The following is a 27,780-nucleotide window of genomic DNA, read 5'->3' as shown; positions in this document are numbered from 1 at the left end:
TATCAGAGACTTGGTAATTTGGAATCTCCTCTTTTCAACCTTCTCTGGCTTAAAATCTCTCTACCTCATTGTGTCAAATTCACCTGTTGTCTCTACCATTCTCCCAACTCCACTAATCACTTGAAACTCTGACTTCTTCTCTTTGCAACTTGACTTTCTCCAGTCCAACTTTCCTAATAGTGAGGTAATTTTCCTTGGTGATTTTAATGTTCACAACTCCAGCTAGGTTCCATTCTCTAGTCACACAGACCCAGCTGGTCAAGATGCTGAGGTTTTTGCAATTACTAATGACTTCGCACAGATTGTTCATTTACCTACCAGAATTTCGGACAATCCTAATCATACAGCCAACAATGCTTGATTTTTTCTCACAAACAACCCTTCTAAGTACATGGTCGAAGTGAGTGGTCCTTTAGGCACCTCAGATCACAAATTGGTGATTGTCTATTCTCCAATGGAGCCTTTATCTCATGGCTATTCCCAGCCTATTGTTGTTTGGCATTACAAGAATGCAAAATGGGATGACCTGCGAGATTTCTTTTCTTCTTTTCCTTGGTCGGACTACTGTTTCAAAACTTCTGATGTCAACGTTTGCTCAGATCGTGTCAGTGAAATTATTCTTGTAGGAATGGAATCATTTATTCCACACTAAAATCTTGTCCTTTATCTAAACTTTGGTTTTCCAATAAATGTGCTAAGGCTGTTCAATTGAAGAATGCTGCATATCGCAATTGGCTTGTTTCCAATTCTTCAGTTTCATTTTCTGCCTATAGCAAAGCTTGCAACAATTGTAAAGCAGTTATTAATCAGTCCAAACTAAATTTTGAACAGGATAAGAGTAGAAAACTTGCTTCTTGCCCTAATGGTAGCCGAGCATTCTGGTCTCTTGTCAAAGATATTGGCCATAACTTTTGCCCATCTCTGCTCCCACCTGTCAAAACCAGATGGTTCTGTTGTCACTTCAGCCAAGGATAAAGCTGATCTGCTGGCATCCCATTTTTCTTCCCAACTCATGTATTAATGATCTTGATAAAACACCTCCCATCATTTCCAATATGCTGACCGGGCTAGCCAGGTGGGTAAAATGCCTACCTAGCAACCCAAAGGTCGCAGGTTCGAATCCCGCCTTGGGCTTGGATCAAAGTACTGCAAAAACCTTGGGAGGTGCATTATGGCCACAGAAGCCGATGCGCCAATAACAACAAAAAAAAAAAAAAAAAAATTACCAATATGCTCCATTCAATGCCTCCTGTGGTCTTCCATCAAAAGGATTTTGACGAATCTTGATGCTAAGAATGCTCCAGGTCCTGATGGTATTTCTCCACGTTCTCAAAACTTTGCTCATATCCAGCCAGTTCCTAAAGAGGATGACAAATCCATCCCACCCAATTATCGTCCCATTGCAATTACTTCTACTCTTTCTAAAGTAATGGAGAAACCGATTAACTGGCAACTCTTAAATTATCTAGAAACTTTCTGTCTGATTAACGATCGCCAGTATGGATTCTGCAGTGTCGATTCACTGGTGATATTCTGGCTTTTGTTACCCATTTATGGACAAATTCAATGGAAAAGTTTGGTGAAACACAAGCAGTTGCTCTTGACATCTCAAAGGCCTTCGACCATGTTTGTCATAAAGGTCTTCTAAACAAGCTTCCATCTTATAATTTGCCAATTGTTTTTCGTAATTGGTTATCCAGTTTTCTCTCTGACTGCTCACTGAGGGTGATGGCAGATGGCTCTGTCTTCTAACTTCTCCACTAATGCTGGTGTCCCCAAAGTTTCAGTTCTTTCCCCGCTCTTTTCCTTTTGTATATTAATGACCTTCTTTCATTGACTGGAAATCCTATCCATAGTTTTGTCGACGATAGCACATTGCATTCCACTTTGTAGTTTGAGAAACTTTGTCCTGTTTAATCAGCTTTTACTTCTTGAATATCTGCTACCAATTCCTTAAATGCCAATCTCCAGGTAATTCTCCAGTGGGGCAAAGACAACTTAATTGATTTTTATCCTTCTAAAACTCAGTCCTGTCTTATATCTTGCAAAAAGGATTCTTCTGCTCCTATGCTTATCTTTGGTGACACTCCGATTTCTAGGCAAGATAATATTATCTCTTTTGGAGATTACCTGACTTCCAATCTCTCTCTCTCTTGGCACAAGCATATTACAAATATTGCTTCCTCTGCATCTAAAAAAAAAAAAAACTTGGTTTTCTCCTTAGCTCTCAGTATTACTTTTCTTCCAAACAGCTGTTCACTCTGTACAAATCGCAAATCCACCCTACAATGAAATTTTGTTCACACATCTGGGGCGGTGCCCCCAAAACCTCTCTCAGGCTTCTAGATGTTTGTTATTTGGTTTTTAGGAGCATTAGCAACTAAGGCCATATTGCTCCTGGAATATGTGGTGATCATTCCCTGACCTTTCCGCATCCCCGTATTTGGTGGTGACGGGATCGAACCCCGGTCTAATCAAGAAGCGTGCATTACGCACTGCTGCTTCTTCCCACCTGGCTACGGAGGTGCCCAGGCTTCTAGATTCCATTCAGAAGAGGGCAGTTAGGTTAATTAATGACTCATTTCTAACAGAACCTCTCCACTCTTTGTCTCATAGACATACTATTTCTGCTGCATTGCCTTTTCTACAGATACTTCCATGGGCACTGTACTTCTGAATTGGCTTCTATAATTCCCACTCGCTCTTTCAAAATAGTCTGAACACGTGCCGCCACCAGCCAACATTCATTTACTGTTCAACTTCAAACTCACAGAACCAACTTTTCATCTTCCTTGTTTATTCATTCAACTGCCGTTTTCTGGCACAACCTTCCTTCATACATATTTCCTGAAAATTACAGTCGACAGAAGTTGAAGTCTAATGTCAACAAATATCTTCTTTCATCTTCTCAACCTCCAACCCATGCATGGTACTAAGTACTATAGGTTATGATACCTCTCGTGTTTTGGATTTTCGTAAAACTGATTCTGATAAAAAAACAGGGAGAAGAATATGCACTGATTATGTTCTGAAGGGGTTAGCAAATTTTTTAAGTTTGAGAAACATTGAGCTATGTATAGTCTTGTTGCTTCCACTCTGCCAGCTGTGAAAAGGTACAAGTAGTGTGTAAGCAGGGGATGCTGCAGAAGACATGTTGCATCAAGGAGCTGGGTACAGTCATACCTCGGTTAATGTTACCTCTGATAACGAAGTCCGCAATTTCAAGCCCCATTTAACATTAAAAAATATTCCAATTTAAGGCCAATGCCCGACAATCATCCGATTGGTGACTGACGGCGACTCGTTACGTACTCCCGAGCTGCGGGTATGTCTGTTATAACAGTTTTGCGCATCATTCACCAAATTTAGTTGTTGTTTACACTTCATAGGGTGTGGTTCAGTGTGGTGCATTGCAACGATCCGTATCTGTCAGTTTTCTTGGTATGCCAGATCGTGATTTTTAACTGTCCTCCATTTCCTTTATATGATTGACGTTGTTTCAGTGTGGTGCATTGCAATAATTGACGTAGATTCTTTGATAGCATTACATAACGTAGATTTTGTAAATTTTAATAGAAATATTTTTGTTTTAGTTAAAATGTCAGAATCAAAGAAAAGAAAAGCAATTTCTTTGGAAACTAAACTAAATATCATACGATGTGTTGAAAGCAGCGAAAGAAAATCCGATGTGGCACATTCTTTAGGATTAGCGCAATCAACTTTAACAACCATACTAAGTCAATCAGAAAAAATAAAACAGTCTGCTCAGAATTGTACAGATGTTACAGTGGCAAAATTAACTCGCTTAAGGAATCCAATTTTAGAAAAAAATGGAGAAAATGTTAAGTTTGTGGATAGATATGTCACAACGTCATGTACCTTTAAGTTAAATGGTGAGTCAAGAAAAAGCATTATTTTTGTTTAATCACCTGAAATCTAAACAAACTGAAGAAATTATGGAAACCTTTGGGGCTTCTCGTGGTTGGTTCAAGAAATTTAAAAAACGGGCCAGGATTCATAGTGTAAAATTAACAGGAGAAGCTACAAGTGCAGATGTTGAAGCTGCAAATAAGTTTACAGAAAAACTAAAGGAAATAATTGAACGTGAAAATTTTCCACCAAATTTGGTGTTGTTGACGAAAGTGGTTTGTTCTGGAAACCGCTACCAACAAAAAGCTTCATTTCTATTGAAGAAAAATCAGCTGATGGGTTCAAAGCAGCCAAAGACCATTTAACGTTACTCTTTGGATCAAATGCCTCTGGCGATTATAAATTAAAATTGTTATTAGTTTACCATTCAGAAAATCCAAGGGCATTTAAAAGGTAACATAAAAATGAATTTACCTGTAATATGGAAAGCAAATAGAAAAGCGTGGGTTACCAAGGAGTTATTTATTGATTGGTTTTGTTAACCACTTTTGTCCTGAAGTAAAATGGTATTGTCAAAAAAAAAACAACTTTGAAGAAAAAGCTCTTTTGTTGTTAGACAATACTCCGGGACATCCTACTGATCTTAACACGTTGGATACATGCATTCCTGTCAAAGTTGTGTTTCTTCCAGCAAACACAACTTCCCTGATTCTATTACTGATGCTAGTACTCCCTGAACCATTGGATCAGGGAGTAATAGCATCATTTAAAGCTTATTATCTGTGTCGAACATTAAGCAATTTAACTGAACTAGAGGATAAAGAGGAAATGACAGTTAAAACTTTTTGGAAAAACTACACCATTAAAAACGCAATTGAAAACATTGATAGTTCTTGGAAAGAAGTCACTAAGATATGCTTAAATGGAGCTTGGCGCAAAATATGGCCAGAAGTTGTACTAGAAGAAGAAAATAACATCCAAGAAATTAGAAATGAAGTTATCCAGATGGCTCGATCAATAGGTTTCGAAAATGTCGATGAAGAGGATGTTAGAAATTTATTGAATGCAGAAGATGATGGTTTTTCAGTGGAAGATTTAGAAAACCTTGTTATCAACAAAGACAAAGATAATGAAGACAAAGTTAAAGTTCCTGCTGAAAAAGTGTTAACAACCGAAGATTTAAAAAGGTGCTTAAATGACATTGAAAACGTTTTAAATTTTTTTAGTGAAAATGATCCTGATTTAGGAAGAAGTGTTATTGTTAAGCAATCAGTGTTAAATGCAATAACTCCGTATAGGCAATTGTTAAATGAAAGAGAAAAAAAGCATAAACAATCAACTTTAGACGCATATTTTAAAATGTGATTTCACTTTGCATGCAAGTTGACTGTTTATTTAATAAAACTTTGCTTTGTTCGAAAAAAAGCTTTTCATTTTCTTTACGTAGGAACATATCCCTATTCTGGCCATAGTATTTTTACCTCTGAAAACGAAGTTTCGCTTAACGAAGTAATTTCGTGGAACGCATCCTATTTGTTAATCGAGGTATGCCTGTATATTCTTGTTATGTTGTATTTTCATAAATTCATATTATTTCCTGTGGCCCTCCCCCCAACCCCCCAAATCCTTTCCCTCATCTGCATCAATGCAAAAAACATTAAACCTCCCAAAACTTCTGAATTCCCTTCTCCAATATACATGCCGTTTGCTCAGTTCCAATTTCAACGATATCCATTTCCATCAATATCCTGCCAAGCTCCATTTTTTTTTGGCAGGATCATGGTTATTTGCCTCAACCACTATTGATCTCATTCGTCTTAATTATTTACTCTGATTCCATTTATTTTAAAGGTAGTACTTGTGCATATGTCCAAGCTAATATTTCTTAGCAGAGATGTCCTCACCTGGAATCTGCCGACCAGGCTAGCCGGGTGGGTAAAGTGCCTGACTGGCAACCCAAAAGTCGCGGGTTCGATTCCCGCCTCGGGCTTGGATCAAAGTACTGCAAAAACCTTGGGAGGTGCATTATGGCCACAGAAGCCTATGCGCCAACAACTACCAAAAAAACCTGGAATCTCCTCTGATTTAAAATCTCTTTTCCCCATTTTTTCCAATTAATTTGTTGCCTCTGTCCTTCTCTCAGCTCTACAAATCACTCCAAACTTTTTGACTTTCTTTGAAACTCATCTTTCCAAAGTTTAATGGATCTAACAGTGAAGTAATTTTCTTTAGTGATTTTATTTATCCCTTTTCAGCAGTAGGTACTTAGAAGCATGTTCTTTTAAAGCATAATTTGCCTTGAAATTTGTCTAGTATATACTGCTATCTCTTATTTGTGTTTGCAACTACAGTAATTGTAAACAATTTATACCAAATGCAGCAAAAAAAAAAAAAAAAAAAAACTTGAAAATCAGTGGAGAAGAGCATCAGTTGTCCAATTTGGGCATATATACACAAAATGTTTTTTGATTTTTTACCATTTTTTTGATTTTTTTTTCAATAATTTTACTCTATTATTAGGCAAATAAAGTAAAAATAAGAGAATACTAATATTTCAAAATTCCACAAAATAACTTACTCCAGAGTAAGTTATCCCTATGAACTATGAAAATTCAATGTATGGCAAACTCAACACTGAAAGGAATAATGTACAACTATAGCTGCTTTAATGCCGAGACTTTTGCTATTGCTAAGGCTGCATTAATGTAGGGTTATGCAGTCAGAGCTCCTGTAACAGTCAGTATTTTAAGTATACTCTTAATGCACAATAAAACTGAATGTAACTAACTTGATTCATCCAAGACAGTCTGGGACATCTAGTGGCACAAAGATAATATTTGAAGGGTTTTTTTTTTGCAAGCATGCCACTGTTGACTTGATATTCATCACCGCTTCAGAGCCACTGTTATTGTCTATGTGTCTCCTTGACAAGGTGATCTTTAACCTGTGCTCCTAATGGGAATATATCCTGCACACAGTTTGATGTTGAGCAAAGCCTGACTGTCTCACTAGGCATTCAGAATTAAATTGAAAATGGACAGGCAGCCTCTGTCCATTTTCTTAGCACCAAGTTATACATTCAGTCGTTTAAACAAAATAATGGCAAAGATGTAACCTATATATAAAGTGGGACTAATGCCAAAGAAGAGTGAATCAGAACACTATTATGCAATGGTCCCTGTACGTAGAGGTTTTGTGAATTCTGTGCAAAAAGAAAAAAAATCTCCAAAGAATTTCAGCTCTAAAGAGTACAATCTTTGTGCAGCCTCTGTGAGAATAACTCATCATCTACAGATAAGAACAGTGCCAAGGCCTACTACCCCACAGCTTACCTGCTCCACAACCCTTCAACCTCAGATTTCCCAGTCCACTCCGACTTACATGAGATTCTTTCCTGCAATGTGCTTCTTTACTACTAACAAGGCCCAGGCCAATGAGAGTCCAGCTGTCAGAGCTGTGCCTGCTACCTGTTCTACCAAGGATCAAGCTGCACTGCAATCCCCTAAAGAGGTTGCAGAGGCAAATACTACAACCATCCAGCACTTGCCACTTCCCCTGCTCCTCACAAATCCACTTCCACTTTTTCAGAATGAACAACTGAATCAATGAACAACCAATACGCAATTAGGCATTACCCTTAACAGGTTAAAGTTCACTGTGTTTAAACTGCTTGAAGTGCATAACCAAGCACTTCAGTCAATTCCTCAGTGAAGAAAATATGAAATATGTTAGGAACAACCTTGAAATGCTGTGGTAAGGAAACCAGAGGTGCAACTGACAACACTCAAAACACATCACTGTCATATCCAGTTTGCCTCATTCATCTTGAACAAAAAAAAAAAAGGGTGCTATGCCCTATTTCTTATTATTACCAACAGCCCTCAAATATAAAGTTATATATGTTTTTCTATACAGATGTACATTTGTGCATAGAACACAGATTTGTGATCTGTGTTCTATGCATGCCAAAAACCCAGAAAAACTGATGGGGAACCCTAGTCACTCGACCTGAGATTTGCAAACTAGCCTCAGTTGAAGAGTACTTTAGAAATTCTTCCAGCCATTGATGGGAATCAAATCCAGACCTTCAAATGAGCGACAGGCAGAAATGTAACATGCCAACTAATCTGCCACACAGAAGACATCCTATATCTAATAGAGAGACCTCCTGATGAATCACAAAATTTTATGTCTCAGAATTGAGAAGCAGATCAACCACACACAAGAAAACACTTTGCTACTTCTCACTTACCAAACCAAGTAATAATACCACTTGGGCAACAAGTTTTGCACCACCCAAACATAGAATCACCACAACTCAGGTCAAAAACTGTTTACAGGCCACAACCCACTGAGCCACTCATACATGAGTGGAATATTGACCACATCAAAACTGAAAGCAATTGGTCCATTGAAGATTAGGATTTGCACTGCACACAACCCCATAACAAATTGTTTTGACAGTGAAATCTTGCAGTCTTGGCTATACATCTTCAGTAAAGAAGCAAATTATTGCTAGAATTCATTCAAAATTATCTGCAAATTGGAGTAGTGCAATATGCAATATAATACTAGTACAATATGCTAAGTATCAGTATCCATCAGTGTGGCATTAAGAAACCATACTCCAACCACTCTTTGAGGTATACAGAAAGTATGCCTCAAAGAGTGGTTGTAGTAGCCAACTGATATCCAGGCTACTTAACCAAGAACCTGCAAGTGATGCACCTGAGACATCTAAAACCCCTTTCTTTTGGCTGCCAATGATACTCCTGACTCATATTTAACTAAAACCATCGGCAAATATGCACCATATAAAACTAGTATCTAACTATTCATTAATCAGCAACATTAAATTTATCTCTCTATATTTACTTACGAACTCTCAGTGAATTTTGTCAGTGTTGTAGGCTTCTCTTGGAGGGTCCGCTGCCTAAGCCACCGTTCAACTTTTCGCTCAGTCCAATCAAGTTGCTTTGCTAACCCTTGAATCTGTTTAAACAAATATATTAAAAGTAAATGCAACAAGACAATAAATGCAACAGTTGTTATGGAAAAATTTCAAAGTTTTAAAACAGTAATGAAAATCTAATATAGTGAAAAAAAGCTGGGAATTAGTTTGACACAGGTACTGAAAGAGTTTGAGAATATGATGCTACTCTGTATTATTAGGTGCATTAGCATATATGCATAATGTGCCTATTGTCTTCACAATGTCCATCCATCCATATGTAACAACTTGCCATCATGAACAAGGCACTTAGTTACCCTAACAGCTGTGATAGGGTAATTAAGGGTAAGAAGATGTTCAAGTATACTTGCATATACACCAATGCTAGGAGCATAATAAATCTGATGAATTTGAAGCACTGGTGAAGTCATCTGGTGAAGATAATTCCCAGTGACGTGGAAATTATCTTTAATAATCCCCACGTCACCTTCACGTGGGAATTATTAAAGATGTAGAATTATTAAAGATTAAAGATACCTTGATGGTAGTTACATCTTTAATAATTCCCACAACAGTACTGTGATCACTGTCACCCAGTGGTTCCTTTATCTGCAAATTCTTAATGCATGAGTAATCACTGCTGATAATCAGATCAAGATTACTCCCTCTGGTTGCCTCTCAAACATGTTGCTGTAGAAAACAGTTACACAATAAATCCATAAACGTCTTGTGTATTTATTGGTCACGCGCACACAAAGGTGTGCGAGTGACCAACCCACAAGTTTCAGTCAATATCTGGAAAGTTAAAAACCGTCCATTATAAGACATTCTGATTTACTGGCCCACTATTTCTCTGCACAATTGCTCATTATACTCATCAGATTCATTAGGCCAATAATAGATACCTATTCTCATTTTTCCTTTCCCAGTGCTTATGTCACACCACACAGACTCAACATTGCATTGTCCACCAACATCAATTGAATGCACTTCCTTACATTTTAAATATTTCTTAACTAACAGCATAACCCCTCCCCAATTACTCCCCAAATTGCAATTCTGCACTGCTTATATCTGTGTGACACCAGGTCTCTGATATACCAATATCTGCCTTTGATATCTTGACTAGCACTTCAAGCTCATCGAATTTATTAATTATACTCCTAGCATTGGTGTACATGCAAGTATACATGCACCTGTTTCTACTCTTAGTTAACTTAACACAGCCCATGTATTTACTTGTTATACTGTGACTCCCAGCAGTCCTGGAAATCTCCATTGCCTTGCTTTCCTGGCTGCTGCTCATTCTAATAGAAGCAGTGCAAGAATAACTTTTGCCTCTGCCTGTGGCCATTGTTAACCTTTTTTAGGTCTGTGTATCCCCCCCAGCTAGCAGTTTTCTGACCCACCTATATCACTGCCTCGATAGAATCAGCAAATTTTCTTGCACCCATTTCTAATTAAGTGTACCCCCATTCCTGTAGAAGCAGTCTCTGCTGTCAACAAGCACAGACCAGGCTGAAAAAAATTCTACCCCTTGAGCCTTGCACAATCTCTCCGGCCACATCGATCGACAAGGCTCTCATCATACACTGTCTTCTCAAATTCAACCATCCCTTTATCCATAGCAGCAATTTGCCTCGAATGCCACAATGCTCCAATTTGTGCAGCAGTCTTCCATGTGCAACAGTATCAAAAGGCCTTTCTAAGATCCAAATATATGATAACAAAGTTATTTTTTGCATCCAGTTCCTTTGTGACTACATCATAGTATCCAATCAAATTAGTCAGACAAGACTTCCTCTTAACAAACCCATGCTGTGTCCGAGCTATAACTGAAGTCTTGTCTAGATGATCCTGCAATGCTTCTTTAATAAGTGCCTCCATTAATTTCTCTAGAACAGAAGTTAAACTAACAGGTCTGTAATTACCTGTGTCTCCCTTTGATCCTCCTTTGTGGATTGGGGTCACATTCCCTGAGTCCAGGGAAGCTCTCATAATTATGGCTAAGGGTTTGTTTACTTCCTTTGCCGTCTCCTTTAATATAACTGGATAGATTCCATCCACCCCAGGTGTCTTTCTTGTGTTTATCTTCAATAATTTCTCCTCCACTTTACTCTGTTATTACAAGATTATCTAGTTTACTGCCAGAGTTGAATACACCTCTGGCATTCCCCTCCCTGAATAACTCCTCATGTGTGAATGTCGATGCAAAATATTCATTTAGTTTGTTGGCTACCTGAGCAGGATCATCAACAGCTGAACCATCAATATCAAGTGAACAAATCTGATTCACCCCCTTCTTTCTAGAGTTTACATAAGTAAAGAACTCTTTGGTGTTTTTCTTTGCATCCTTTGCCAAAGATTTCTCGTAATCTGCCTTCGCCTGCCTAACCTCCTTTGTAACTTGGTTATAGACCAGCTTATATCTTTCATAGGCTTCTGTGTCACACGTTAATTTTTCCCATACATTTTTCTTCTCTGTCACATGTCTAATTAGTTCATCTGACATCCATTTAGGCCTAAATCTTGAACAATATTTCTTTGTTGGTATGAAAAGCCTAGTAGCTTCCAAGATTAATTCTTTGAATGCTTCCCATTTTGAATTTGCTGTTGGTAACATCATCAGCTGGTTCCAATGTATAGAATTTAAATACTGTCTCAGACCACCATAGTCACCTTTACGAAAGCAAAAACAAACCCTTCCCTTTACCCTGGATGGTAGTTACCTCTTTGAGTAAATCCCACTTCAGCACACTGTGTCACTACCACCTAGTGGTTCCTTTATCTGCAGATTCTTGATGCATGAAGAATCATTACTGATAACCAGATCAAGAGTATTACTCCCTCTAGTTGCCTCCTGAACATGCTGCTGTAGAAAACAATCATCTAATAAATCCCCAAGAGCCTTGCTAGTGTGTGAGTGTCCAAACCTCCAAATTCCAGTCAATATCCAGGAAATTAAAATTCCCCATTATAAGACACTAATTTACTAGCCCCTCTATTTCTCTGCACAATTGCTCATTATACTCATCAGGCCTATAACACACACTTACCCTCATTTTTCCTTTCCCAGTGCTTACGTCACACCAAACAGACTCAACATTGCCTTGTCCACCAACATCAATTGGATGAACTTCCTTAGATTTTATGTTTCTTAACTAACAGCATAACCCCTCCTCCCTTCCTGTCTATCCTTTCTGTACACATTGTACTCACCAAATTCCAGTTCTGCACTGCTTATGTCTGTGTGACACCATGTCTCTGATATCCCAACAATACTGCCTTTGATGTCTTGACTAGCACTTCAAGTTTGAACAAATTCAAGGAAGAACTAGATGAATTCTTGGAAGGTAAGGATGGGTGAAGTATGTATGTGTGGGTTTTTTTGTTTTTTTTGGCTGATGCTATATAAGCTTGCTTTCTTGCATCACTTGTCACTACTATTACTACCACTATTACATACTATTCTAAACCTATGATAACATCCTATTTCAGATATTTTTTTTTTTATTTCAGGGGATATTTGTTAAAATTTGTGAGCTTAAGCTTTTATGAGAACATAGAAGATATCATGGTCATAAAAAAATGTGGTCGTATTTTTTTTTTTTTTTTTAGATGTACTTTTTTTTTTTTTTTTTTTTGTTAGTTGTTGGCGCATCGGGTTCTGTGGCCATAATGCACCTCCCAAAGTTTTTGCATTTCTCTCTGATCCAAGCCTGAGGCGGGATTCAAACCCATGACAGCTTTCTAAACCTCGACCTTGGTGATGTGAGGTCACAGGCCTACATGGATGACCTGATCCTGATGCTAGCGGCAGACTCAAGAACTCAACTAGAGATCTCTGCAAACTGTGCTATAAATATCCTACAAGACTGGGTCACCCAAAACCACTTAAAGATATCCCCAACAATAACCTGCTCCATCCTACTTAAAGGTTCTCTCAATATCAGAAGGCCTCCCCAGATAAAGATTCAGGAAACAATTAAGCTTTCCACTGAACTTAAATATCTTGGTATTCTGCTGGATAAAAATCTGTCATTCACACCCCATCTTACTTACCTCCGAAGCAAAATCAAAAAATACTCCGCACTAATAGCTAGAGTCCCTCGTTGCGACTGGGGGCTTAAGAAGAGGACCCTAGCCCTCTTCTATAAGGCAGTCTTCTTACCAGCAATAACATACGCATCAGGAGTCTAGTTCCACAAGGCAGTAACAGCAGTAAACAAAAGGAAGCTAGAGACCATTCAATGTTCAGTCCTACTGACAATCTCGAGAGCCTGCTGTACTGTAAGCACCCACGCCCTCCAGGTCCTCTTGGATGCTCTCCCCCTGGACCTGGAGATCATCCGCTGCGGGTTGTTTTATCAACTATCCAAAGGCAGAGCAATCACCTGCCTAGACTACACAACTGATCTCGCGAACGATTGTAAACTCGAGAAAAAACGTCTTCTCACCCACCTACCGCAGGCCTGGCAAACTTGCTGGACGACTTCGACAAAAGGGGAAGTCACCCGAAGATTCATACCGGATGATCAACTAGTGTTTCCCAAAAGCCCAAACTGGTTTTCACCGGGACTGCTGACATCTTACCTACTCACAGGACATGGCGCAATAAGAGCAAAACTCTCTAGTTTCAGTTTGAGTGAAACCCCTCTCTGCCACTGTGGACAGCCAGAGACGTGGGGGCACCTCATGCACCACTGCCAACTATACGAAGACCTCCGCTGCCTCTTAATAACCAGAATACGTTTCTTGCCAATAAACCAAGAACCTGCAATATCTCTTGGAGAGCGAGGACAATTATAAAGCCTTAACACACTTTGCGCAGGATCTTTTTACTAGAAGAAGAACATACCCACAACCTTAGCAGGAATTTTCCTACAAACCGTCAATCCAGAATAAAGATCCTTAGATGTGTCAACCAAACAAAAACCTAACAGCTACAATCTGAAGAACAACTAATCATTAACTTAACCTGGATCTGACCACTGGCTTAAACTGGAGTCATATCTGGACTTGACCATTCACATGGACGGGACAACATGTCCCAGGAATGGCATACGAAGACCTGACAAAGACATTGTGCAGTTTGTAGCCAAAACATCATTAGGCGATCTGAACCAGGTACCCTCATTCGGTTCACTTTCCTTCCCTTGGCAGGGGGATGGTTACTCTGTACCCCCCCCCTGCCATCCCCTATCTTCATCTGGCGAGGCATGGGCCTGCTCCACCAACTTTGGGGTTATCTTCACTATTGACCCCATATTTCTGTCTTTCACCCCCCCAGTCTTCGGTCTCCCTTCCCTCTCTAGCTATCTTGCGACTAACGTTTGACCCCTGTCAAAACTACATAAGCCAAACACACACAAAAAAAAAAATAAATAAAAAATAACTCTACCCTGCATAACATATCTCTTTCGGCCTGACACAATTTCTAGCGTTTCTCCTTCCCCCCACACTTTTTTTTTTTTTTTTTTTTAGGTCCTAGCACTGAAATCTCGGGAAATTAGGTGGCAATACCTGCCAGAGTAAATAGTAAATCTCTAAAATACTGGTGTACCTGGTCTGCCTCCACGAGGTATAGTGTGGGCAACGGTGGGTCTCATTTGAGACCCAACAGCTAAAAGACCAGATGAACAACGGTGCAAAACATTACACACCATAATACCCATACACTTTTAAACCTCTGGCCTCTACAGTGTTCTGTATCACACCACAATGTATACTACACGGAGATGGAGAAAACCCCTGGTGCCGTTAGACCCTAAACACACTATACACCTTTGGGTTGCCAGGCAGATACTTTACCCACCTGGCTAGCCCAGTCGGCTTAGATGTACTCCTGCTGCTGTTAATACAGTAATACATAAAGTTAATGACATAATTTTGTATCTCTGTTTTTCTATCAAAAAGCTCAAAGTATAAAGAATAAATCAAATTCCCTTGCTTATCTTAAAAATATCATGATAAATCTAGCTAGTAACCAAACTAGTTTCCTCTCACCTGTCTATATCCTATTCTTCCATTAGAACGAAAAGCTTTTTCTAATAATGGATTCTCTGGAGCTTTCCTTGGTCGTGAAGTTTTAAGACCAAAATATATACCCATTGGAGTAAAGATATACCTATAATTTAACAATTCACATATTCATCATGTATTTACAATATACCAATTAAGTTTCAAAACAGTAATACACTCAGAAATAAATTAGATGTATCTAAAGAATTAAACACAGCTACAAAGAGGAAACAATGTATCAAAATTTTAGACAATATTATATTGCTTTAAGGTTACAACAGCCAACTATTAACTTGCTTATCAGTATTTGTTAGAAACATGTTTTAGCACCTTGTCCAAGAGCAGACTACAATAATTATAATTTAAAACTCAAGTTTAATGGCCCTTTGAAGAAAACAAATTACTGCTCCAACTTTAAGAATTTTTTGACTGTGATAAATTTTTCTCTACATTTATGATCATTCAAATGAAAACATCAAAACTAACATAAAATGCATATTTTATTTAATGCAAAAACTTTGATGACAATCTGGATTGAGATGATTGATTGAAGTCTGTTGGCAAGATTGATGTGCACGTGGCACAATCTGCTGGCATTATTTGGAAACATTCAATTTGAGATGGCAGCACCACTGCAGTTATTCAACACAGTAGAGATGATATCTGTAATCTGATTTCTGAATGCAGAAGGAATAAAATTTGATGAAATTTATTGCAGAATGTTGGCTTGGTATGTTTCAGCATGCATGAGCCAATTACAATTCTATAAATGGGTGAATAAAGTTAAGAACTACATGCAAAGTAGTGTGGATTCTCCCTGATCAAAGCAAACACATCACATTATGATATACCAGAAGCAGCAGTTGAAGAATTCATAGGAGGAAATAGTCCTGCTACTATTGAAGAAATTTCTGCATGCTAATAATAGCATGTAGAAATTTCTATTTCTGCATGCTAATTATTGAAATTGTCAATTGCTACTATTGAAAGAAATTTCTTTCATTTTTGAAAAGCATGTGCTTGATTAATTATTTGGTGTTTAACATTAGAACTGAAAGCATGATGACTTATTTGTGTTTTGTACAAGCTTGAAGGAGATGCCTTCTCAGAATACAATTATCAGAAATGAATCTTTGGAAAAAGTCCATACCAAAGACTAGGGTGTTACTCATGTATTCTGGTTCATAAAGAAGTGATTCTGGAATGCTATTTGGAAAGAGAAGAAACAGTAACAAACACTGTATTATGGTTCTGAACCATTTAAAGGCAGAAATTCAAAAACTTTGTAGTTTGCTATCCTCAGCTATACCTGCAGCACGATAGTGCCGATCCTCACAACCACCCGTTCTACAGTTTGTTTTGTTTTTTGGTTTTTAGGAGCATTGGCAACTAAGGCTGTATTGCTCCAGGGATATGCGGTGGTCATTCCCTGACCTTTCCGCATCCTCCGTATTTGGTGATCACTGGCTCGAACCCCAGTCTAATCAAGAAGTGTGTGTGCTACGCACTGCTGTTCCTGCCCACCTGGCTACAGAGACACCCATTCTACAGTGAAACAGATACAAGACATGAATCTCTTGTATACGCCCCAGAATTATGTTCCTTTTGCCACCACCTCATCTGACGAAAAGTGTAAATGCCTCGATGTGGCCCTGCCTAGTTTCACTCAAATTTATTTCTTCTCTAACTTTTTTCTCTTTCATATCTTCTTAATAAGGAATTTTTTTGTTTAGTCTTATAATAAGATGTCATAATAATTAATAGTATGTAATTCTGCACAGATAAGATATTATATAGTACTGTATTGGATATTAAAAAATAAATAAATTTTCTGTTTATACTCCGGCACAACAACCAAGTCAATAGAGTTTACAATAAATCGTCAATACAAATATTTATCGTATTTAGTAGTCACGGACTTGAACCCCGGTCCACTCAAAGAATGCGTGCTATGCCCTCTCGCTCCTGACCTGGGCTATGTCAGGCCTGTATATAAGGCTAGTGATAATAAAGCTATATTATATTATTATGTTACAACAATAAGTATATTATTACTAGCCATATAGTGTAAGTAAGCCTGGGGCTTATGCTGCACTGGCTAAAAAAAAATTTCCAAGTTACTCTGTGAGAGAGAGAGAGAGAGAGAGAGATTATTAAAAGCATAAAAAATAGCTTACCCTAGATATTGATAACTGATTAAACAAAAAATTTCAAAAACATTGACAGTAACACAAAATATATTCCAAATAAAATATAATAAAATACTCCAAAGAAAAGAGAACTGTTAATATTTAAAGCACAAAGCCTTAATTGCCCTGTCTGAAATTCTTGGCATGTTTCATGACAAATATTTCTGATGTAAAAAAAAGTTTCATTTTATATTAATTGAATTGTTAATAGTGAGAACAAAAGCATCTTCAAGTTCAGTGAAGGATAAATGTTGCTTCATACAAGTTGAGTTCATTTTTTAATAATGAAAATGCTTCGTTTGATTGCACAGGATTTGCTTTTCCCATCGAAATCAATATTGCTTTGGCTAATTCAGACTTTAGATCCAGTTCTGATTTCATCTCAGTATTTTCCATAATATCAACATTCACATTATTTCTAATGGGCCAGTAATGCACAACACAAAGCCTCTCCCAGCCAAATGTCAATCCCACCTTCGTGGTGTGGCCCATTTAAACTAACGGGGCTCTGACGACTGAATATTGCCAGGATAAGCATAACATCTTTAGCTGGAGAAAATGCCAACTGGGTTGGCCCAACAACCTCAGACAGCAGCCCCATCATTGGACACCTTGTGCTTCGGCTAGTATCCAATCTACAAGTTCCTTTACTTACTTTCAAGTCTCAAAAGAAAAAGTTCAGGACTGCCTTGTATGGAAATGACCCTGGCCCGGCTAAAGATAAATGGAAAAAGGAAAAAACATTCTTTGCTACTTGGAACACAAGAAGTATAACTCACAAGGAAGATCAAATTAATGATATTCTGATACAAAAGAAATTTAAAATAGCCATTTTGACAGAGACAAAAAAGAAACTTCATGGAACAAGAGAAACCAAAAACTACATTCATATCTACAGTGGTGTTAGAAAAGGAGAACGAGCAAGAGCAGGAATAGCAATTATGATTCACAAATCACTTAAACATAGAATAAATAATTATATCTATTGGAGTGAAAGAATAATACAAATATGCCTAAAAATAGAAAGAGGGTACACACCAGAAGAAGGTAGAGAGAAAGACAGCTCTGAATTTTACAGTCAACTTCAAAGTATAATAGAAGAAGCAAACAAGAATGACATGCTCCTCCTGCTGGAAGACATGAATGCTACAGTAGGAAATATAAAAATCCAAAATCGCGTAGTAAACTTTGGGGAACCAACTAAAAATAAAAATGGCCAAAGATTAATTGATTTCTTGATCTATAATAATTTAAAAATAATGAATACAATATTTAAACATAGATGCACACAAATATACATGGTTTGCAAGAGGAACAAAATTATTATATATTATACCTTGGCAAACAGCAAAGGGAAAATTTATACTCGACACAAAAGTTTTTAGAATATATGAAATTGAATCAGACCACTTCTTAACTGTGACTACCTCGAGATTCCCTCCATCATGGCTGAGGCATAAAAAGGAATGACCATCCCAAGAATGTCTATATTAAGTAAGCTCCCTAAATGATCCCGAAATACGGAAGAAATACCAATAAGAAATTAACAAACAATCTTACAGGCGTATATTTAGAAGATAATTGGAGTCACCTTTGCAAAATCTTGGAAGGATCAGCAGAGGCAACACAGAGTGTGAAAAAACGATGGCAGAGAAAAATGGGGTTGCGACAGTGGGATGCAGAAATCAGCACTATTATTCAGGAGAAAAGGAATGCATATAAAAAAATGGATAACTACAAAAAAACTAGAAGATGAAGTGGAATATAAACGAAAAAGAGCCTTAGCTAAAAGAGAAACACAAAAAAGAGATTGATGGAACAATTCTGTCACCAACTTTGAAAGAAACATTGATAAGCCACATACTAGATTATACAAAGTAATAAGACAAATGAACAATAACCTCAAAGTAAAAATGAACACAATACTGTTAGAAGGTTGGCTCAAATATTATAAAATATAAAAACTTATGGACCACAGCTGATCCTCCTCCGGCTAAAACAACATCTAACAATAATATAATACTAACGAAGAACTGAAAACAGTGCTTAAAAATAGCAAAAACCAAAAATGTCCAGGCGATGATGCAATTGAAAAAATGAAAAAATTTTAAAATTAAACTACTTGAACTGATGAATGGGATTTTTGCAGGCCACCCGCCACGATAGCTGGCAAAATGCTCATGTAGTGCATTTTGCCAGCTATCATGGTGATCCAAAAAGAAGCAATATGTGCATTGACAATAATATTATCGAACAATTTAAACACTTTCAAATACCTAGGATATCACCGGATACCACTTATCCTGTGAAAAAGAAAAGGACACTGAGCAAAAAATAAATAATTATATAGGAATTACTAAAACTATAAATCATATTTTCAAATCTAAATGGTGCATAAGAAAACAAGGACACAGATACATAACACCCTCACCAGACCTATCCTAACTTATGGCTCTGAGGCATGGACAATGAGCAAAGGGAATAGGAGGAGGGTGACTAGCACAGAAATGCACTTCATGCACAGAACCACAGACTATTCCAGACTTTAGCATTAGTAGAGGCATATGATGCAAGAAAGCAAGCTTATGCAGCATAATCCAAAAAAAAAAAAAAAAAACCGCTCTCATTTCGTTCCAAATACCTGTCCAGCGCAGGCTTAAATTTATTTAGGCTATCAACTTCCACAACTAAAGACGGAAGTCTGTTCCACCAACCAACTACCTGTTGGCTAAAGGGAAACTTCCGTACATCTCTCCTACAACTTTCTTTCCTCAATTTGAATTTATGCCCTCTCAGGTGATTATTCTGAGCAAGAGGAAGAATCCCATCAGCATTAAGCATGCTCAAACCATTCAAGGCTTTATACAGCTCAATCAGATCACCTCGCAGGTGCCTAGTCTCAAGACACTGTAATCTGCAAAACTTAAGCCTTTCTTCGTAAGAGCAAGCCTTCATTCCATTCACTAATCTTGTTGCCCTTCTCTGTACTCACAAGAGCTCTACATCCTTCAGGCCTCCAGACCTGTATACAGCACTCAAGGTGTGGCCTGACCATTGCTTTATAGAAGGGGATAATCACCTCCTTATCCCTGCTAGAAAAATTCCTGTATATCATTGACAAGACACCATGAGCTACTCTTTCAGACCGTCTGCACTGCTCAGAAAACTTCATATCTGCTTGCACAATTACACCCAGGTCCTTTTCATTCTCTAACACTGTCAGTGTAGTACCACAGAGTTGATATGTTACTCTGGGGTTACTGCTTCCCATATGTAGTACTTTACATTTGTCAATGTTAAACTTCATTTGCCACCTCTCGGCCCATCTACTCAACTTTTCTAGATCCTGTTGCAGCAGCGTACTGTAATTAGTGTCATTTTCCCGTAAATTTTCCCTATCTCTGTTTACATGGTCCGGATGACCATGACTATATCCGAATGACTTTGACATTTTGGACAGTTAAAAAAAAAAAAAAAAAAACAAAGAAAAAAATTCAAATTTAACAACTAGTTCAAAGAACTAGTGACAATATCGATGATGAGAGAAGGAAAATGAGGACAACAAAGGTATTAAACCTTCTAAACATGAAATGTTGGCATCTGGTGAAAATGAAGTTAGAAAATTGTCAATTAGGTTACAGTTAAATAAAAGAGATGCAATTTGTGGATTTCAGGGTACCTAATTGATAAGACGGTTTCGGAAGAATTGAAGCATTTGATGAACGCTCTGAGTACGATACCAATTTCATCGAGTGAATGTGAATGAGGATTTTCACAAATGAATCTGACTGTCAGCCCAACCAGAACTTCGCTGATGATAAAAACAATTTCTTCACTACTATTTCTTAAAATTGTAGACCCACTGCTGACCCACTTCTATTCAGAAAATACAGGCACTTCTTGACCTATGTACTTAACCGGGTTTTTTTCGTGTACATAAGTCCAACTTCGGTCTTGTAGATACAAAACAGATGTACAGTACAAAACAATGGTTTTTGGTTTGTTTTTTTAGGAGCATTAGCGACTAAGGCCATATTGCTGCGGGGATATGTAGTGGTCATTCCCTGACCTTTCTGCATCCTCCGTATTTGGTGGTCACGGGCTTGAACCCCGGTCTAATCAAGAAGCATGTGCTATGCACTGCTGCTCCTGCCCACCTGGCTACAGAGGTGCCTACAAAACAACTGCCACCTCCATAGCCAGGTGGGCAGGAGTAGCAGTGCGCAACACCCGCTTCTTGATTAGACCGGAGTTTGAGCCCGTGACCATGAAATACAGAGGATGCGGAAAGGTCAGGAAATGACCACCACATAACCCCGGAGCAATATGGCCTTAGTTGCTAATGCTCCTAAAAACCAAATAACAACAAGCCTACAAAACAATGCACCGAGATTATAACCCCCAAAAAACTTCATCATGTACAGCATTTTATGATTTATAACTGAGTAAATGAGGCTGAAAAAACATACAATGAATAATAATGTAGAATACAGTACAGACAACCCCCATATACCATGGTACTTCTACAACACAGTTTCGCTCTAACACGATTGATAAATGCGACAATCCTAGCACAACACAGTATTCGTATAACACGGTTTTGCTCTAACCATGCTATCATGAGAATTTCGGTAAACCTTGCATAACAGGTTATTTTTGAGCTTGTGTGGGGAAAACTCTGCTATTATGTTGGATGTAATGTAGTTTTTCAACATTTCCACTCTTTTTGAATTTCCGCTGTTGACTTACTAGTCAAAACAAAAATTATTGGGAAATCCCTCTATTTTATTTTATTGGGAAGTCCCCGTGTTACATTCTGTGCTATTGAACTTGTGCTTGTTGAACTTGTAGAAAAATCTAGATTTAAAGTTTTATTACTATTGGATAACGCACCAGACCATCCAAAACATTTAAGTCATCCAAACGTTAAGTTATGTTCCTACCACCACAGTTACACTAGATTAATACTTCTTTCATTCAGCCATTAGATCAAGGCATTATATCCACCTTTAAAACTCATTACATCAGAAAATCTTTACAATGGATTTTGGAAAAAAATGATTCTGAATCTATTGAAGTAATGGAGGCATGGAAACATTTCTCATTTGTGGACTGTACCAGAATCATAGCTTTATCGTTGAAAGAAGTAAAACTGTCAACGTTAAATGTGTGTGGAAAAAATGAATGGTCAGAGTCAGTTCATTCAAGAAATATGGTCAAACAGGCAGAAAATGGAATCTGTGCAATAGTAGAACTTGATACGTCAGTAGGAGTGGAAGGTTTTGATGGTATGACTACTAAAGCCCTTGTGGGTAGCACAGTTGATAGAATTGCCTGCTACTTCACTCAAGACCTGAGTTCGAATCCTGTCGATGAAGGGAGGAATTTTTATGGGTCTTTTCACAACATGGCTGAGTTAGTCGGGCTAAGGCGAGGGTAGCATGGTTTTTTCCTCCTGGAAACTCAGGTTTTTCGTCCATCATAACAGAAAATTGACCTCAGGACACAGGCAATTTATAGACAATAAACACAGAGTAACATGGCCTCAGTCGCCGATGCTCCTAAAAAAATAAATAAAGATATGATTACTGAAGGCGTTCAAGAATTACGATAGAAACAGAGGCTGGCAAACAGATTTGGTGGAAATGCATCGAGGTAAACTAACCAAATCAATTCAGAGGATGATAGTGCAGGTGAAAATTCTAAACTTCCAAATTTTACACTAAAAAGCATGTGGGACGGCATAAAGTTAACCGAGCAATTAGAATCTTATTTTTTGGATGCAGATTTTTGAATGAAAGGGGCCCAAAGTTCAAAAGGGAGCTTCAAAAATGATTAGTTCAATACGATGAAATTCACAAAGATTTATCAAAAAGCAAACAAAGCACAAAGGCAAATAAACCCAGATTACTGATTTTTTAAAGAGAGCAGATTATACACGAAATCCAGAAGGGCGTATTTTTGTTAACATTTTGTTAACAAAATAGAGTATTTTTGTTAGCTTTTGGAACGTAACCCCCATTTTTGTACTTTTTCTTAGTCCCATATAACATGGATTAGCACAACATGACATTTTATCGGAACTTAACTACCGTGTTATATGAGGGTTACCTGTATATATTCAAAACTAATTTAATCTATGATCAAATCACTTTACGATGGATTCTCCAAAATAAAATACCGTTCACTATATGATATGTAGTAAGTGCCAGTCATTGTGATCATGTTTGCAAACTAAATTTTAATTGTATTAAATGGTTATTCTAATAAGTGAAAATAGGAGAAATATTATCCACGGGCTATATTTTATTACTATGTTCTACTTCTTCCAATTAACAAAATTAAATGATGATTGAAAATTGGAAGAATATTTCCCACAGGTTACCAAAATAAAAATAAATTTATGCTTACGTACACAGCTTAGTTAATAATGTAACTAATTGATATTTCTGTTCACTGACTTTTTTTTTTTTTTTTTTTTTTGGGCATAAAATTTAAAACAGTAAGAAAATAAGCAATCAATAACAAAGAAAATGGCACGCACAAATTGTGACTAACAATATGAGCAAGTGAGTACAGAGTAACAACTTTACGAAGTTCAAAAAATAGGAATGAAGGGAAGATTCTGAAAATTTATGTTTTTTGTATGATTGAAGATTTCAGTGAAAAGGAAGCACATTTCACCATAATAACGTAAAATTCCACAGAAAATTTAGCTATCGGCATCATCGCAAATGCAATAAGATTGAGTTTACTACCCGTTTATAATTACATTGCACTAACAGAAAAGCCCAATAAACCGGAAAGTGTAAATTGTTTTTATTGTTTTATGGTAGTGACCTCCAGAAATCTGCTTCAGAAAAATATCACGGTGTTCAAAATTGATTCTTATAACCAAAAACAGCTTTGTGCTTTGTACATATATCCAAGTGTAGGTAAGTTGTTTGTACTTAAGTAGAAGAGTGCCTGTATGTCAATTCGTGGCTGCTTCAGGAACGTCATTCAGCAACAGACAAACAGTAAAAAGTTGGCATAGTGTGTCTGATGAGAACTTAATAAAAATTTGGAATATTCTACAAAAACTTTATTATGAAATCATTTTTTTTACTTATTATACTCACATTTTACTTATTTTTATTTACACACTTTAATTATTTTTTTATATACTTAAATAATAAATTTATGCTTAATAAACTGTGTTAATATATTTAATTTGTTGTTCTTATTCCAAAAACATTACTACTAGAGTAAAAATATCAGGGGAAAAAATTTTTGAGTACTTTACATATCCATTTAATTTTCAATTTTTCCTGATAGCAAAAAATGAGTACCGGCACCTAATTTTTTTTTTTTTTTTTTTTTTTTTTACAAAAAATAGCACTGGTAATAGTTATGTAATAATGCAGCGTTTCCCAAACTGGGGTCTGCAAAATGTCAAGTAATATATGTTTTTTTATAAATATGAAGGGGTCTGCAGATCTCAGTAGTTTGGGAGCTGCTGCCATAATAGATGATGGGCTTTTTGACAACTGCAGGCCTTTGCTTAAGAAACTTGCCTGAATAAATTTGCTTTTTGAGATGGCATTGATAGATATTCCATCTACTGCTGCAAGTTTAGCAATCATTTCTTCTGAATGTTGTTTCACAAACTGTAACATTGTGCACTGTTTGTTAGAAGTACTGGGCAATGGCTCATCATCAGTTTTCAATATGGTGCAAGGAAGCCTGAGGCTTATGCTGCACCAGCCAAAAAAACATTCATTCCCGAGTTACCCTGAGAGAGAGAGAGAGAGAGAGAGAGAGAGAAAAAAAGAAAGAAAGAAATCACCAAGAAAGAGAAGTATGATGATATCCAGCTCAGGACCCTGGTGTGCCAAGCCCATAGTCACCAGATGTGAGCCCCTGAGGATGTCGGGCAACAAGCTGAGCAGTTTTTTTCATCATTCTTAAAATACTGCCAACATGCTTTGCACATTTTTGCTTATAGTTAAGGATATGTCTAAAATAAAAAATAAAATTATTTTTCTTTAGAAATATTAATTATTGTAGTTATTTACAAATAATTATGCCTTAATTATGGCACTTTTCAAATTAACCATATCAGTTTTACATTTTAAAATTTAATATACATGTTCGCATTCTGCTATTAAGCACCTGACAGCTTTTATTTTAAATATTCAAATGAAAGGGCAGACATTGTGTTTTCTCAAGAAAAGGATTAATGGCAAAAGTGGCACTTTAGGGTATAATGCTTACTTGTTCCAGGATAGATACAAGATAAACTGGTAAAGAAGGCAGCAAATTTGCCCAACATTGTGGGATCTGTAATTGTTTTGCCAGCATATGGTCAATTTGGTACATCTCTAAAGGGTGTGAGGGAAAATTTTCATTTATTCTGATATTTCCTGAGTATCCCATCCATTTTCGCACATACAGGCTAAAATTTTAAAAGGCGGAGGGCCTTTGTACCTGATGCATGCCAAGAGCCTGATGCAATTTAGATTATTTTACTGTATTATTGAGACAGAAAGTAAGAGTATTTGACATATAATGCAGGGAAACCAAAGGCTTTTGCTGCACTGACAAAAAAAACCAAAAAAAAACCTGTTCTAAACCTGTTCTCCCGTAATATAAATTTACGGCTCCTAGTTCTAGAATAATTTATAAATTGAAAATTTTTCCTAGTTCATTTTATTCTCACTTCTCAGTTCAGACTTCAAGTCTCCTCTAAGGTGTCTAGTTTCCAAATTCTGTAGCCAGGGCTGTACTTATAAATAGGTGCATGAGGCACTAGTGTCAGGCCTCATGAAGCCTCTGTCATCTCAAATTTTTAAGGCAATTTCTTTTTTAATGCTCTGATCTAAACTAGGGCCCACTTGTACCTACCATGTAAACAGAGACGGGTGAAATTTACTGAAAGTGTGGATGACTCATTTCTCCGAAAAAAACAGATTAATTGCAGAATAAAGAAAAATCACTCTCTCCTAATTCAGTAAAAGGATGTAACAGGAGAACAGGCTGACCACGGCATATCATCTGCATTGGGAATATGCCTTAATCTTTTTCACTGGCTATGAACACAAGAAAGCAGTTGACCAGTATGACTTCTCGGTACAGTATGTGGGAGAGAGTTGTAAATGTGTTATGAATACCACTAAATAGTGAATGTTAATCCTTTTAGCTCTTAATTTGTGCTTTCTACAAGCTCTATTGCCTAAAGGCCAGAGGTGCAAACAATGCGTACCCAGGTCTCTCGAAATCCGTTCGTTAGAAATTTTATTCGTTCTACAGAAACTATTTTAATTGACCACCCATGGATTTGAGAATCTATATAAGCTGAGACATGAAAATTGTAACATTTGGTTTAATTATTGATGTGCCAAGTTAAAATGTGATAGGTAGAAGTGCACATACTGAAGTAAATATAGTACATATCTATCTCTCTGAAAGTAGTGTTGTAGTTTAATAAATTGTGATTCTGTCGTAACAGAAAATTTAAATATCATATCGATGTAATGTTTCGTTATCTATAGGGTGGGCCAAAAGTAGGTATACAGTACTGATTGGGGACAGGTTTCAGGAATGTTGCAATGTTGATGGAGGACATTTTGAGCACCTAAGAGACTAAACATGACCTGATCAGTAGTGTATACCTACTTTTAGCCCACCCTGTATTGTGACTGTGGTATGTTTCCCTTATTGAAAGCTTTTTTTTTCCCCGCTCTTAAAATATGAATTGATTCAAGTGTTAATTTTTTATATAGAATCAATATCATTATCAGTTATATTACTCTTAAGCTACGTTACTATAATCTCATTTGAATTAAAAATCTGAAACTGTCAATAAACAATGAATTAAATGAAGCAGTAATTAAAACAATGATATATTAATATTTAAAAAGGCATTAATCATAATAACGGCATAATAGCAAAGAAGAAAATGTTTCAAATATTGAGTATATGTACAATATTATTAATGATGGATTTAGATCGACATTTTCGAATGTTGAAACAATTCAGAAAATATTTCTCACAATGCTTGTGACAAATGCAAGTGGAGAACGATCTTTATCATCAGATCACATTAATGCTGTGTGTGTTTTAAGAGACGTTCAATTTTGGGTTGTACTGACATGGAACTAATGAAACAAATTCAGTCTGAAGAAAATTATTGGAGAGATATTTTAAAAAGAATTATTGCTACTGTTCAGCTTTTGAGTAAACTTGGTTTAGAATTTAGGGGTAGTAATGACAAAATTTATATGAAATGTAGTGACAATTTATATGGAATGTAGTGACAATTATTTAAGTTGCCTAGAATATTTGAGTAAATTTAAAAATTTTTAAGAAATCACATAGAGATGTATGCTAATTGTAGACCAGGCAAAACCAATTACCTTTCACATAAAACCTATGATGAATTTATAGAATTTATGGCAGAAAAAATTGAAAAGGTGATGGTTTCTGAAATTTGAGAAGCAAAATATTTTTCTATTATTATTATTGATTTAACCCCTGACATTAGCCATATTGATCAATTAATTTTTATTATAAGATACATGTCACAAAATGGTGTCAACAAAGAACAATTTTTAGAACATCACAATGCTGAATATATATAAAAACTATTTTAAAAAGATTAAAAGATTTATCAATTGATATTACAAACTGCAGAGGACAAAGTTACAGTAATGCTTCAAATATGACAGGAAACTATTCAGGAGTCCAAGCCAGATTGAAGCAACATAG

The 27,780-nt window shown here is 36.8% G+C and overlaps 1 protein-coding gene across 1 annotated transcript in view; it reads right to left on the bottom strand.

The window, feature by feature from the left end:
* The window catches only part of schlank (ceramide synthase schlank), a 204,038-nt gene that overhangs the window by 151,948 nt on the left and 24,310 nt on the right, over positions 1–27,780 (bottom strand). Inside the window, exons 2-3 of the mRNA XM_090380709.1 lie at positions 14,828–14,948; positions 8,750–8,862 (exon numbers count right to left, since the gene is read on the bottom strand). Of these exons, the coding sequence (XP_090236835.1) occupies positions 8,750–8,862; positions 14,828–14,948 (234 nt within the window). The remainder of the gene's footprint in view (positions 1–8,749; positions 8,863–14,827; positions 14,949–27,780) is intronic.

Source organism: Mastigoproctus giganteus, chromosome 1, assembly GCF_048544385.1.
Source record: "Mastigoproctus giganteus isolate SK-2022 chromosome 1, ASM4854438v1, whole genome shotgun sequence".
Taxonomy (NCBI): Eukaryota; Metazoa; Arthropoda; class Arachnida; order Uropygi; family Thelyphonidae; genus Mastigoproctus; species Mastigoproctus giganteus.
Note: the sequence above shows the minus strand (reverse complement) of the source record. Positions and strands in the feature narration are given on the sequence as shown.